The sequence below is a fragment of the Opisthorchis viverrini genome (genome assembly GCF_000715545.1).
Source record: "Opisthorchis viverrini unplaced genomic scaffold opera_v5_223, whole genome shotgun sequence".
In the NCBI taxonomy this organism is placed as follows: domain Eukaryota; kingdom Metazoa; phylum Platyhelminthes; class Trematoda; order Opisthorchiida; family Opisthorchiidae; genus Opisthorchis; species Opisthorchis viverrini.
Genome location: NW_008751880.1, coordinates 119,003 through 133,033, shown reverse-complemented (window position 1 = coordinate 133,033; position 14,031 = coordinate 119,003). Strand labels below are relative to the sequence as shown.

General features: G+C 43.8%; 2 protein-coding genes across 2 annotated transcripts in view; one reads left to right on the top strand and one right to left on the bottom strand.

The window, feature by feature from the left end:
* T265_08523 (hypothetical protein) overlaps positions 1-4,674 on the top strand; it is a gene marked incomplete at both ends in the record, with an annotated part of 9,595 nt that extends 4,921 nt beyond the window's left edge. Inside the window, one exon of the mRNA XM_009174352.1 lies at positions 4,494-4,674. Coding sequence (XP_009172616.1) covers positions 4,494-4,674 — 181 coding nt within the window. The remainder of the gene's footprint in view (positions 1-4,493) is intronic.
* T265_08521 (hypothetical protein) overlaps positions 1-14,031 on the bottom strand; it is a gene marked incomplete at both ends in the record, with an annotated part of 60,285 nt that overhangs the window by 13,372 nt on the left and 32,882 nt on the right. The window contains 8 exons of the mRNA XM_009174350.1: positions 918-1,207; positions 1,439-1,686; positions 7,075-7,485; positions 7,993-8,439; positions 8,787-8,933; positions 9,169-9,633; positions 10,181-10,556; positions 12,542-12,765. Of these exons, the coding sequence (XP_009172614.1) occupies positions 918-1,207; positions 1,439-1,686; positions 7,075-7,485; positions 7,993-8,439; positions 8,787-8,933; positions 9,169-9,633; positions 10,181-10,556; positions 12,542-12,765 (2,608 nt within the window). The remainder of the gene's footprint in view (positions 1-917; positions 1,208-1,438; positions 1,687-7,074; positions 7,486-7,992; positions 8,440-8,786; positions 8,934-9,168; positions 9,634-10,180; positions 10,557-12,541; positions 12,766-14,031) is intronic.

Sequence of the window (14,031 nt, the reverse complement as noted above, 5' to 3'; positions counted from 1 at the left end):
CCTTCACACTCCTGTCGCAGAGGACAGTACGACTTTACCCCCAGACCGCCTCGTATCACGATTACTCGTAGTGCGGAGTCTCGCTGCTCTTGGTCTGGCTGCTCCCCTTTGGCCTTCCTGGCATGGTTGTACCTTGTGGAGCGAAGTTCCAGCCAGTGTGGCCCGCGGGATCATTGCAGCACTCAAGCCTGACCACCACGTCAAGGTGGCAGCTTTAGGTGGGGATGCTAAACGGTTGAAAGTCATCAGACTATTCTTCCAGATCAGAGAGCTCCCCTTGGCTGAACTTGGCACGATTAACACAGGACAATTCGTGAGAAAATGCCAAAAGTTCAATATTCGCTGAGGATAAGGAAGCTTGAACAAAGGAAAGAGGACGATATTTACCGAGTTCTAAGTCGCTCGCATTGTCACATAATGGTAGACTTTCGAAACCATCTCGTTAATGGTTCAAACCTGGGTTAAACTAGGTGACGCAAACAACGGTATTTCGCCATGTTCCATACGATAATGGCCGAAAAACACTATGAGAACTCACGGAGATGTGTTAGCATAGTTTACTCACGGATGTTGTCCCCAAAAGCTTCTACTCCTCGGACAGAGCAAAATATATCAGCAAATGTAAAATATTTCAAACAATCAATCTGGGGAGAAGGATGATATTTTTCTAGCTGGTTCCCCCATCCACGAGGAATATCATCCATTGAGGAAGCTTGATATCTGACAGCAGACTCCATGTGAAATCATGCAGCAATACAATTGACACCAAGTTGTCAACTTCGTACTTCCGAACTATGTCAATATCGGGCTTAAAGTTTTACCACCGAGAAACAACCGTATCAAATGGAGTTCACTACGTTTTCAGCAGCACACACACACCTACAACAGACACACGAAAGAAGACATTTGTCACAAACCTGTGATCGGAGCTTGGGTAGACTCGTCCAACGGCTCGATTGGGGAAGAAGAGTTCATCGGGACCGCATCCACACTAGAAAAAACGGAGAACGGTGTGCCGTTTGGATTGTTCTGGAAAGTCACTGGCACTAGCTTATCAGTGGATGTAAAGGTCTCCGACTTCTCCACACCATTTGTGTTGGTGGCGGTCCAAACTGATTGCATTTTGTTGGATCCCGACGATTGAAGAAAGAGCAGCTTATCGCCACCAGCTTTCGAAATAAGCAAATTTAAACACAGCCAGGCAGTTCTGCAAAGCGATAAAAAAAGGAATAATACTACAGGATACGAACAAATTTTGCATTGTGAGCTGTCTCCCACCGAGTTAATAACAAAATACTTGGAACGTCAGGTTATATGGTTCTTTGGCATAGCTGGTTAGGTTTCCGAACATATTTCGGTTTAGGGTACAGTTACGGCCACATTGAGAGAGAGAAAATACAGTGAAACAGTAGACATCAAAAGGACCCAAAAAACTTACATCCGCAGTCCCATAGAATCAGCCGAAGTAGAGAAGTGTTTGAACAACTCCATTAACTCAGTTTGTTTTGCTAACCAAGCCTGACCACATGCAGTCGAGCCCACGTGCGCCAATGCCCACAAAGCTGCCTTTGTCTCTAGCACGGAGGGAATGCGTGGCCGATCGTCCTTCGGTGAACTCTGTACATGGGACGTTGACGTTCCATTACACAGCGGACCACTGGCCAATTTAAGGGTCATCAAAGCTGCCTGATAAACAACAAAAGGAAATGGAAAGTTACATTTAACTGTGGTGTTAAAGGCCTATTCACAACTACCTTATAATGCGTATATTGCTAGAATGTATGGAAAGTATCGGTCGCGATATTTCTGACCTATGGACAGTAATTTGCGGGAAATTGCAACGACCGGTGATTGTTTATGGTGGGCTGGCGTCGGTCCCGTCACACCGAAAGAAGTGCACAGACAACCGCGCACATTGCGTATTAAGACATACAGCTTGCGCTAAATCGCAAGTGTATCAACTTGAACACGCTGCATTAGATGTGAGTCAGAGGAAATCAAACCAGAGGGTGAACAGGAGGGGACAGTTATTAAGTCATCGGCATACCCGATTGGCGGCCCATAACTGTTACTTCAAGTGGGTACAACTGAACACTTGAGCTTCACATTGCATGTAAGGAGACATATGATGGACAGTGCCGGTCATAATTCAGCTAAATCTGTACAACAGCAAACAGTTGATACTAACCGCGTATGCAAAATGGTATCTACTTGCCCGCAGCAAACAAGTGCCCCAAATACACATCTATGGACAGCTTCATCCATACAACGACAGCTATAGCACTTCATTTCTTGCACCGTTTTAGGCTTGACGCTAAGAAATATCCGGGGTATAAGGCAGAGTTACGCTGACATAGGTGGGAACAGCCTAGCAGTCGAACCCGATGCTGTTCTCAGACATCGATTTGCTTTTCACGAGAGACTTACCTGAAACCTAGCTGAATGTCTCGTTTATGATGTTGCCCTTCAACTAAATGTATTGCACCAGGCCATCTCATATTGCAGCAGGTACGATAGTCGAAACCCTTTGAGTATTGCGTTACGCCTATCCAAAGCTGTCCACTTCGGGATGCACGGCGTCTTGTAGTTGGTCGTGATTCGGCTTAATTCCGTCCACAGGATGATGGTGATAATAATAATTTCGTAGTCATTTCGGAGCACTATCGCAGTTTAGGTATCACATTGCCCCAGAAAGCTAAAGCGGACTTCTTTAACTTACTTTATCCGTCAACGTTTGTGGAGGGATCTGTCTCCACTGATAAACAGCCTGACCGATGCAACCAGCATACGCACGACCATAGTGACTGCAGATCTAGTTTCCACGTCCAATAGGTCCATTTTGAAGGCATCAGCATGGGATTGACGATTGATGGAATGACAACGTGTAGTCCGTATCGTTTTCCTACTTGTCGTCTCGTTTTCTGCTTCCATTTTCCAGTTAGTGAGATTCACGTTGGTAATTTCAAGTTTGCAAAGAAAGTAGCTCGATATCGAAACTTGAGTAGGCTACGGTTCTGTTTCTCTTTTTTTGATATCTATAGCTGACCAAATAAAATCAACTTCAGAATTCTGTTACCGTCTATTCCGTAAATATGTCAGCCACTGTAGATCGTTGCTCCAATCCCACCTAAACGCGGTTGTCCGGAAAGAATGCGAATCCCTGCAGCGATTTCTACTAAGGTCTGTTCGCCACAGGGAAACGTCATACGATTATCGGAGTATTTGTGGCGGAAACACTAAAGAACTAGTGAAATTTTGACCTGCACTCTGATTCCGATGCTTATACCTTCCAACCGAAATTCTGTTTGTTTTGTGTTAACCTTCTAGTCAGAGTTGCGGACGTGACATATGCGAAATGAGTTTTGTATCATTCCTCACACGCCTAAAGCAAATATTCCCCAGAGCGTACCAGTTGTCCAGTTCTGGAGTACAAGCTCCAAGGTTTAGGCGACTACGAAACGACCGTCTTCATAAGCTTATATATTACACCTCATACCTTTGCTTTAGTAATGTCTGACTTATTTCTATTGGTCTTCGGGTACTTGACGGCGACCTAGACGGATGAGATCTTTCTATTTGGCTTCGTCGGGCTCAACTACATTGCTTGAAAACACTATCGACGCCAGTGCTCGCTGACGCGTCACCCTCAGTTCTGATCAACGTATTTTTCGGCGTTAGGGTTGTGTTACTCTGTAAGTCAGGAATTCAATGGCTTGCCACCAATGTGTATGGTCGTAGATAACATAATATCAAAAGATATAAGGTAACAATAGAGGGCAAATGAAGTCAGGCGGAGCTTGCCGTCTGAACTAATACCTACTCTGAATATCATTTCAAATAGGATATTGGATCGAACACAACGTACTGTGTTAAACCAAGACTGGCACAAATTAGCGAATCGTACCAGAGTAGGCTTCGTCGCATACGTAGTTAACTCCATCAATTGAGCCCCTGGTACAACGGTGAATGTTGTACGCCTGTTGTTCGCGGGCTGAAGTTATGATTTGGGTAGCTTGAAAGATACCAATTATCGCAACTTTCCTCTCACGCACAAGTGAACAGTGTCTGCTCAAGTGAAATAGAGACAACTGCACAAAACGTCCACAATACACAATTATAAATATCACTCCACTACTTCATTGAACAACGATGAAGTTGGTCTCACGAGTACTCTCTCACCCTCAGGGCCAGGACGTCACCTTTCACCTCACATCCGATCAATGGCAAAATAATCTACTCAGTAGCCTCCTCATCCTCTCTTAGAGGATATCCTCTATATCGTGGAATATCTGGGTGTAACGCTATTGCGTGGCCTTAGGTATCACCCCCTGTATCCAAGATTCCGACATCTAGCTTTTCATGTTGAGATTAAGAAGGGTTTCTATTCCTCCGAAGCTGCCAAGGCTTTATTCTCATATCGTCATCCAGTAGATCTATAGTTTCGCTGTCCTCTTACCGGGACTGCTTCCGAGAGATTATCGTTTCCCTGTCAGATCGCCAAAAGTGGTTCTTATGAACAATGGGGTCTCAAGGTATGTCTTGGTTGACCGCGTAGTAAGCAAATATTCTGATGCTGCTCCAACTCCACCTGACGGATTCCTTCCGGGCTTGCATATTGTTCACCAAAGTCACACTCGCCACTGTGAAGCGCTAGTTGAGTGGCATTCCGGGTGATTGTCTTAAGCGCACATCGAATTAGTCTACCGTTTGCATGAGATACTGTTCCGAATTCGAAAACTCACAGGATGCATAAAGCTTTACTTCACATGACTTGACTTGAAGAACGCCAGTTTCGCGTTTTCAAATTGAAGCTCATACGGGAAAACCTATCAAGCTAGTTGTTGTTGAAGAAAGTCTGAATGGTATAATAATATATGAAAAATAATCGTTCAGCTGTAGCACCCTTTCGGTGCCTAGCTGCCATGCCACCTGCAGGAAGCACGAGGGCTGGGATACTGCCGGGTTGCACAAGCCTAGACAGGGGAAATCGAGAGGCAGAGGTCGGGTTCGAACCACGGACCTTCCGGCCAGTAAATTAAAGTCGCACTCACTTGGGCTATCTTAACATATTACAATTCATTCCGATCCAGCTGTATAGAAAAGTAGGGATTGGAAACATCGTGACAGTAAATCCACCCTGAATGAAATTGGAGTGAGCGGAGTTGGGTAAATGTATTCAGCCGCGGACTACTATGAAGTAAACTAAAATAGAAAAACATGCGCCAAAGAACAACGTTCTTCTAATAAGCTTATCAACATAAAGAATCCATACATGTAACGACGGAAACATTGAAAAGAAATGTTTAAATGACGCACAGAAGTTTGATAAAACGAAGATCCATTCCTGGTTGTTTATGCCAAAGTGACAACTGACTCGGTATCCATATTCACGCAAAACGGGCATTGGCATTTTTAACAAGATACTTCGTCAAGGATGACCTAGGGGACGGTCTTAGAATACCCTTAGTTTTCAGTAGAGGTTTTCAAAAGCCCTCTCCACTTCCAGTAGTGGTCCGTAATTAGAGCAGAATTGAACATAACAAGGACTTAATAATCGACCAGTTAATGAATCAATTTGAATAAAATATCATGAACAGGATATTTTAGACGCCAGTGACTGAACTGCTGACTACTAATCTCATGTCATTTGGAATGCATAACTGCGGTTTAAGTGCATATCCTCGAGAGCAGAAACGTGACAAACAGTCCAGCTAAAGGTATTAACCTGAAAATCTAATCGTCCTTGAGATTCTGAATTACAGAACACACACACAAATTATCACCACGATTTTTTAAACCAGAAAATGATTTTGGACTAACAGAAGAGCGTTCATCTCAATCAGTCCCTAATCGATTCGTCCACGCAACGGCAGCGTTATTTCATTAGGAAAAAACGCAACCTAACAGACCACAACCAGTACAAAATATGTCGTTTTCTTGTGTGACTAGTCCCGGCGAATGTCGGCCTACATTACATAAACAATCTTGTATTTCTGATCTAGAGAGCGGACAGAAATGTCTTTTCACATCACCAGCCACACTAGTACCGTGAAATTGAAGATCATCATCAACTTTGGCAGGGGACAAGGCGTTTCGCAGGCGCTCTACTGGCTGAAAATTCAACACCGTCATTAGATCATTCGGAACTTGGAGTAGACGTTTTGCATGGGTAGTTTCTTAAGATTTGTAGTGCAATGGTTAAACAGCATGTGATCCACGTACTATTCAATTGAAAAAGAGCCGCTTTAATGGAACGCATGTTGTAAAAACAAGGTGACTGTTATTCTTGAAGAACACCAATCACACTAAAACTACATCAGCTATGTGACACACACAATAGTTGCATAGCACAGCAGTTCTCCATTCACGTCGTACACGTGACAATACCTGGCAATGTTAAAAAGTTGAGCAGAATTAGGAGGGACCCCAACTCCACAAACTGTCTAATCCGGATAGGAACTTCACTCACACACTGTCCTCTCAAAAGTACCCTTCAACAATAACGTCCTGGTCGTCGATTCCTCATAACTTCAACATATTATCATATCGATAGTAAGGCGAAATACTTGACGAAGCTGTATTCGTCCTCTGCCGTTGTCGTCTAATTTGAAACCATTAAGGCGGTCAACTGAGCACTCTGTGACATTTGCATATAATCCACAGTCCTTGAATTGGTTCGTATGGTGTGCTTAGACTATACTTTACGTTTTCGTACCCAAAACTATATGTTCAAATGAAAAAATGTAGTTCGTTGCATGCACCGAACAAGGTACTGCGGATCAGTGTAAAATACAAACAAGGTTGGATAAATGGGAACCGGCTGCAATGAGAGTTTCTGTAAAACTCTAGGGATTTTGAGGAACGGAACGGATTCAAGCGATCGGCGGTCGTAGCCAGCAGTTCATATCCCAACCTTTTCGCTTCTTCAGATTCCCATGCACCCCATTAGCAAAAGCAACAGACAACACACTTCATAAGTTTGATTATCTCAAGGCTTGCTGCAAACTGAATGCTAACAAAAACGCATGATTGAAAATAGGCTACACAAAAACGGGAGCATGGACCAAGACTTACTTGCAAGTCGCCTCGTCGTAGGAGCAGATCTAAACCACGTGAATGCTCCGAGATCGAGGCATAAATGTGCTTGGGTAATGGTAACCACTGCATGCTGTCCGGCGTGGTACAGTTGGGAATGACCGAAAATGGGTTTGACCAAAATGGCGTATCGGAATCAGAATATCCTCCAAAAAGTGGATCCAGGTTACTCGGCCTATTGTAGAGATCATCTGTTTCAGAGTCAGGATCATGCTCATCATCATTTCTCCCACACTTTATTGCTTGCACTTGGGCGAACCGAGTGAATTCACTGACCAGTGAATCGTGCATTGAGGGGCTGTTCTTCACTGGATCAAAGTGTATCAAATGACGAATAAATGCAGCACTGAGACGGTTGTCTACTTCCAACGCGTACGCCGAGTTGAAATGCTTGGTGATTGAATAGAAAAGCAATAAAATCAATACTCAATACCCAATGAGAAAGATCCAACTGCCGCCAGCATCAACACAAACAAGAACTTAGAGAATTATAAACGCAAACAACGTTTGAAAAAGTCGTTCACACAAGCTTGAACAAAATCCGACAGAAGCTTGAAAAAAAGTTGGTTCTGTGGTTCAGAGGTAAGCAGGAATCGGTCTCTCCAGGGAGCCCTCGGTTTCCAAATTCCTCTTCATTTAATAATTATGTCCGTACCTTTATCCATACACTCGAGCGACTGTGAACGGACTGAGCGGAAGAGAACGAAAATGAATCTGAATAAGGTCATCTTATTTCTCCGAACATGAAGGTGCAATGAATTTGGCATTTCAGGTCGACTCACATACGCGGATAAAACTGAATAAAATATAAAAAGGCTAAGCATAACTACAAAACAGCCTGAAATAAAGAACAGTAGTGCCCCGTCCAGTGGTGGAAGAAAAACATCAATCACGTACAGAGAGAGCCACATCCAATAACCAGTCAACGGGATCCTGTGTTTTGGGACTTCCTTTGGATGTAACCGACTGACTGAAAGAGTCCCTTCCCGGTGGCCAGTCGCCGACTGAATTTGGAGGCGTTGCCATCATACCCAAATCAGGCGACATGCGGGTGGTCACGAGATTTGGTGGATCGGGATAAAGAAAGTTGAACGAAGTGTGTCGTGACAGTACATGGCCGAAAATTCGATGACCAACAGGACCAGTGTTGGGACTAAGGAGACGATACCCGAATGGTGTGATTTGCGTGACTGAATTGGAATTTTGACATGCGTCGGTTGTGAGGGAAAGAACATGACGAGTTACCGCCTGGATGTTAACCGCTCCATGCACAGTTCCTAAACGGAAAAAAAGAAGAAAAGCACGTGAGCGTAATGATAGTAGTTGGTGGGCATCTAAATACGACTTTAAAATGTGTCAAAGTATACGATTACCATACCATGCAAAAGTTATAGATATAAATAAGGGGTCCGTTCAGATTGGCCCAGTAGCGGCCGGATGTAAGAGTAGAATTTCACCGATAGTACAGAATCTAAATCCACTCCAGATTTGTACAAGCTACGGTCTATACAGGTGAAAGAAACCGATCCATCCATAGAAAAAACTGCTTAAAACGAGTACTGGAAACTGAGTACAAAGAATAAGACTGTGACCTAATAACTAGATAGATAGTACAGAGGAAGAAAATTTGCATGCCATCAAGCGATACTACCACTGTCAACCGAAAAAAGCTCGTCAAGGTATATACTCACTTCCAACAAATAAAAGGCCCGACGGGAAATATGCCGTGAGACATCAAGACACAGCTTAACTGTCAGGTCAAGGCACCACGTAGCCAGAAAGGGAAGCCTCAAACGAAATAACAAACGAATCAGTTGTACGGAGTAGAGACGCAAGCGCTGGAAGATGGATGAGAGGGCATTTTAATGAAAATACAGAGATAAAGGAGACAAATAACTACATCCTGCATTCGCGTGCGACTGTAAAAAGCAACTTATGGGTTCATCTATGGGAACAGGGCTATGCACAACCAACCCACAGTGCGAATACCGAATAAAATGCAATGCAACTAATCAAAAGCTTGTTGAAAAGGCCTGAATGGAAGATAAATATGGTAAGGTTCCTTTACTTTACCTTGCTTCCACCATTTACCGCAGCCGTTAACAGGTGTTGACCAAGATGACTAGGACAGGTGAAGTCCAAGCAGGAAATCAGTAGCTTCATCAAATTAGTGTGGCGGTCTTCCTCAAAAACGGATTCAGGATCGGCAACAATAGATGGAGTGGAACTCATGTGTAGACCAGATGGTAAGCACTGCGGTCGCCGCGACAACAGCAACGAGTGGAAAACGGAACACAGACCAGTGGTTTCCAGACGCGACTCACCCTCATCGGAACAAGTAAGTCGGCCGATACTGAGAATTAAAAAGCCTGAACAACGGTCACGCAGCTGAGCTGGATGGAACAATTTGCATACTTCATGAGAAACGTCATTTGATTCAGATTCCCCCGCCCCAAGATCGGAAGAAAGGNTGTACCCGATCGCATAAAAGTCTGAGTGCATCACCAAAAAACCGCAAAAACCTAGTGAGAAGCCGCCCTGGTTCACTAGTCTATAAAGGAATGGGGAGAGGACGAGAACAAGTTAGTTCTGCACTTTACCTGTTAAGCTGGTTTTAGAGACAAAAGAAGTGAGTCGCCGTGAAGTATTTAAGTGGAAATATTAGTCAATCTAACTTGAAACTACTATAATCCCCCTATGCGTTTACTTTTGATCTCCAGTTGTTTGCTCATCCGTACCCACCATTAACCCTGCCGCAAAGGCCGCCCCATCCTGATTACCGTGTGGTCGCACTACCAAGCAGAATCACAGGACTGGTCTCCGACAGGACTACCGCAACCGATACTACTGAGCCAACATTCCGCTCGGACCCGGACACAGTACTGTGGCGGTCGGTGACAGACGTGCACAATTGTCGACACCACGAAAGTGAATAAATGAGGCTTGTTGTATAAATTTGCTCATTTTTGTGTAAAGCACTGTAGACTTTCGAACCGAATTCTTCCTTTTGATATTCGGGTTCGGCAAACCTATGCGTGACTCAAAGTTCCGTATCGTGAACCTCAATATACATAGAAACACGTACCGATGGGTACAGAGCCAAATGAGGCACGAGCCCAGCGGCAAGGATCGCAGCGGCGGACGCGTGTGTCCAGGTGTTAGGAAGCCAGGCAAAATTCATTGTAGACTCGGTGGATACCGACGGTGAATCATGTCGTTGCCGAGAGGCAAGAAACACATTAGTCATGGTACTGATGGACTTGGGACTTCGTATGGAGCTGTCTGAATCTTTGTGGCCTTTAGCAACTAATCGGAGAGGAGGAAGTTCTTCCAGGTTGCGAGGGAAGGGTGTGTTAGAAATAGAAGCCGAACGACAATTGTGCGCGTCCCGTAGTGCTCCAGGAATGCCCACTGACGGGTCGGGGCCGGGTGTAATGAAGTCCATCAAGCGACGAAGGAAACTGGACTTCGGGTAACGAAAAAAGGAAATATCGACACTTACTGGAATGCGGTGGACACACCGGTCAACAAACGATAGATCAAAGTACTTGGAGGAGGACACGAAAACGCTACGACGACAGTAGATGTAAAGTTTACTGCGTATTTATAGGAAAACAAGCTCTCATCATCTAAAAGTTCAGATGTATTTTCAAGTTTGATTCCAATGACAAAAGCTAATCTTAGAAATTTATCGACAGAATGAAGGGTTCACTAAAATGAACCCTAAGCTTAGCCTTAGCTTCAGTAAGGTGGATAAGAGGATGGACTAGAACCACACCTGGTCCCCCATACATATAGGAAATCAAAATGATACACAAAACTGTCCCACGGTTGGGCTACACCGTGATGAGGGAACCCTAGATGTGCGACATGATACTTAAATGTGCCCGTTTGATAGGCGTTCTCAAGCTCGTAGTGTCACTGTCAGACATCTTGAGTACCCGCTGATCAGCTGTGGACGCATTCCATCATGATCATCACTGTCAGCTGTAATAACCACGTACTCGTCGTACAGTGGTTGCAGCTGCCGCAGTTTCGTTCAACGATGATTTGGAAGGCGCATTCCATAGGATTTAATTGCTCCTGAAACCTCCATCAATCAGTACAAGTTGCGATTCCAAGCTTCCATGACCTAATTTCGAAAGCAATTAGTCATGTCAGCGATGAGTAGTACAAAGATCACCCTTACGCACAAACAAGCAAGCTTTCGATGCCAACCAGCATTTGCCTCTTTGTGTATGTACACACGTGACGTATACGTACGGACACATGCAAGTGGTCTTACCCAAAGTAACCCAAATGCAAAGCGCCATATAATAAATAAATGCTTAGGCTTTAAAGAAATCAAGTAGAGTACTGAGGTGTAGATACCTACATTCCATGAAGACAAATGAAACGTGAAGTAGAGGAAAACGACCGTGTGACGCATTATCGTAATCTGCTCTTTGTGCACGTAACTAACCAAATCCTACCTGAAAGTTAGTGTTCGTTTCATCAGATCAACTCAGCCGATAACTCAACATTAATGGCTACACGGGAAAAATGTCAACTACTGAGACTGATGATGGAAAAGTTGAAAAAATTTAAAATTTAAAATTTAAAATTTCGCAAAGGATGTCTCCGCTGTAAGGCGCATCGGCACTATACAAGCCATGAAGGATGACCTAGCTGCACAGCCAATAAGGAACGGGATAGTATGACGGTAAACGTTTCGAGATGGATAGTGCTGTCTGTAAGAAATTTCCGACCAAGCGACCTTGGCTAATGCTGACTGCTAGTTAGCAATGTTGTGGAATGTAGGTGGCTCGGGTGCGCTGTTTGGTTGTTGGTCCGTTCGCCGAGCTTGGCAGTTGGATTGCAAACGTTTCATCACCAATCGAGGTGACATCGTCAAGAAGGAAACAACCGAATCACAGCATGACAACCACATACAGAACTGCTGAATTGAATGCACCCAACGAACCAACCAGACACAGGAGTTTGAAACCACGTGAGATTCACAGAAGACCAATCTAACTACACGACGACCATCTACAGAACTACCAAATACTGTTGAATTGTATGCACCCAACGAACCAACCAGACACAGGAGGTTGAGACCACGTGATATTCACAGAAGATCAATCAAACTACATGACGACCGTCTCCAGAACTACCAAATACTGTTTAGAAGCTATATAATCACAGGCAGAAGAGGAGGAATTCACCCACTCAACCCTGCACTGACGATGTCACCTCGATTGGTGATGAAACGTTTGCAATACAACTGCCAAGCTCGGCGAACAGACCAACAACCAAGCTGACTGCTAGTCTTTTTCTGTGCAGTAAGTCAGCCTAAAAGTAGTGGATGCAATTCAACATTCGGCGATCAATGGAACAATTAGCTGCACAAACACTGAGAATTCCGGAACAGTGAAACGCAAAAGCCAAGTACAGCAATACTCACGACTGGCGCAATCTGTCGTCCCAGGCTATAGTAGAATTCATATCATACAAATATCGTCCAAATGAAGTCAGAAGCTCCCAATCCCACTGATCTGGATCTTTGAGCATTTCCGGTGGTTGAACTAAAGGGATCGACCTGCTGGAAGAGGATGATGTTGGTTTGATCGAAAGTACTGGCACGACACCGGACTGGGAAATAATTTGATCAATCCAGGATTCAGATGACTGAAAAATGGAGCAAAAGCTAAGATATATCAGCCATATCCCGGGTGAGTAAACAGGGAAGAACAACGTAACTGCGGTATATCAAAATACTCATGGCTACTTTACAGAGGACAAGTTGCTTTTTGACTGCTATGTGAAAGGTGAAAATATGACGGAAGACGATTTTCGTCGACTGTACCATAACGGAAGGAATATATACATGCAGATACAAGATCAAATGAACTAAGGCTAATTCAGAAATATTTCGTGAGAGCAGGCTCGGGAAAAGTAACCTCCTGACTTCCAACAAATAACACTATTTCCTTAGAGTCCACTCCGCTCTAAACAACATCCAGAATGTACACCAAGGGTAGGTGTGTATCGAGTATATCGCTAATCGGGAAACGGAAAATTTTTTCCAGAATAGCTATGGGTGACAAACTTATTATCGTAGATATACTACACTGTCAATATCAGGAAATAAGCGGAAAAACAAGAAGAATTGGATCACCAAAAGTAATGCTTTCCAAGAGGAGCGATGAGAAATACGAAGCGCCCGGGCGATCGCGCACCACGCATATGGAAATTCTGGTGACTTTTATCGTTACGCTGCGGTTAATGATCCGGATTAGACCACTGACCAGTTTTCGATCATTTTGGCTTCCATGAATACCGATGTGGACAACGCGAAACACAGTTTCTGTGTATGTAGTAAATTCAAATAAGGTCGACGAAATTAAGAACAAAAGATTGGTTTTTTGGGTGCCGAACTTTTTACAGACTCTCCAATAAAGCTACAGTCAAAAGTACATTTAACTTGAAGTTTTGCGATGTAACATGCTAAGCAACTCTAGAACATCAGGGGGTGTAAGGTAGACAGAAGAGATACCATGGATCTACGAAATATAAATATCCCGTCGGGGCATCCCTCAACTGTAATTAACTTGTCTATCCTACACATCGTCGCTTTCAGTATCATGACAGTGAATATCTAGTTCAGATAATTAAATAACGAACTTTAATATTTTTGTCACCGTGGGGACTACGCCTTTCTATCTGATCTTGAGTAGCTGGTGGCAGCACTCAATAACGAATCTTAGTAGAACGAAGAATTAGGTGAGACTATGCGGACAAATTAGAGCAGACTGAATTCGCTGCTGGTAAGTGTGCGCAAACGCTTCATGTATACACATCGATTGGTTCTGGTCAGTTGCCGGCACACGTACGCCCGAATCGGTTTATCCACGATATATATATATATATATATATATATATATATATATATAA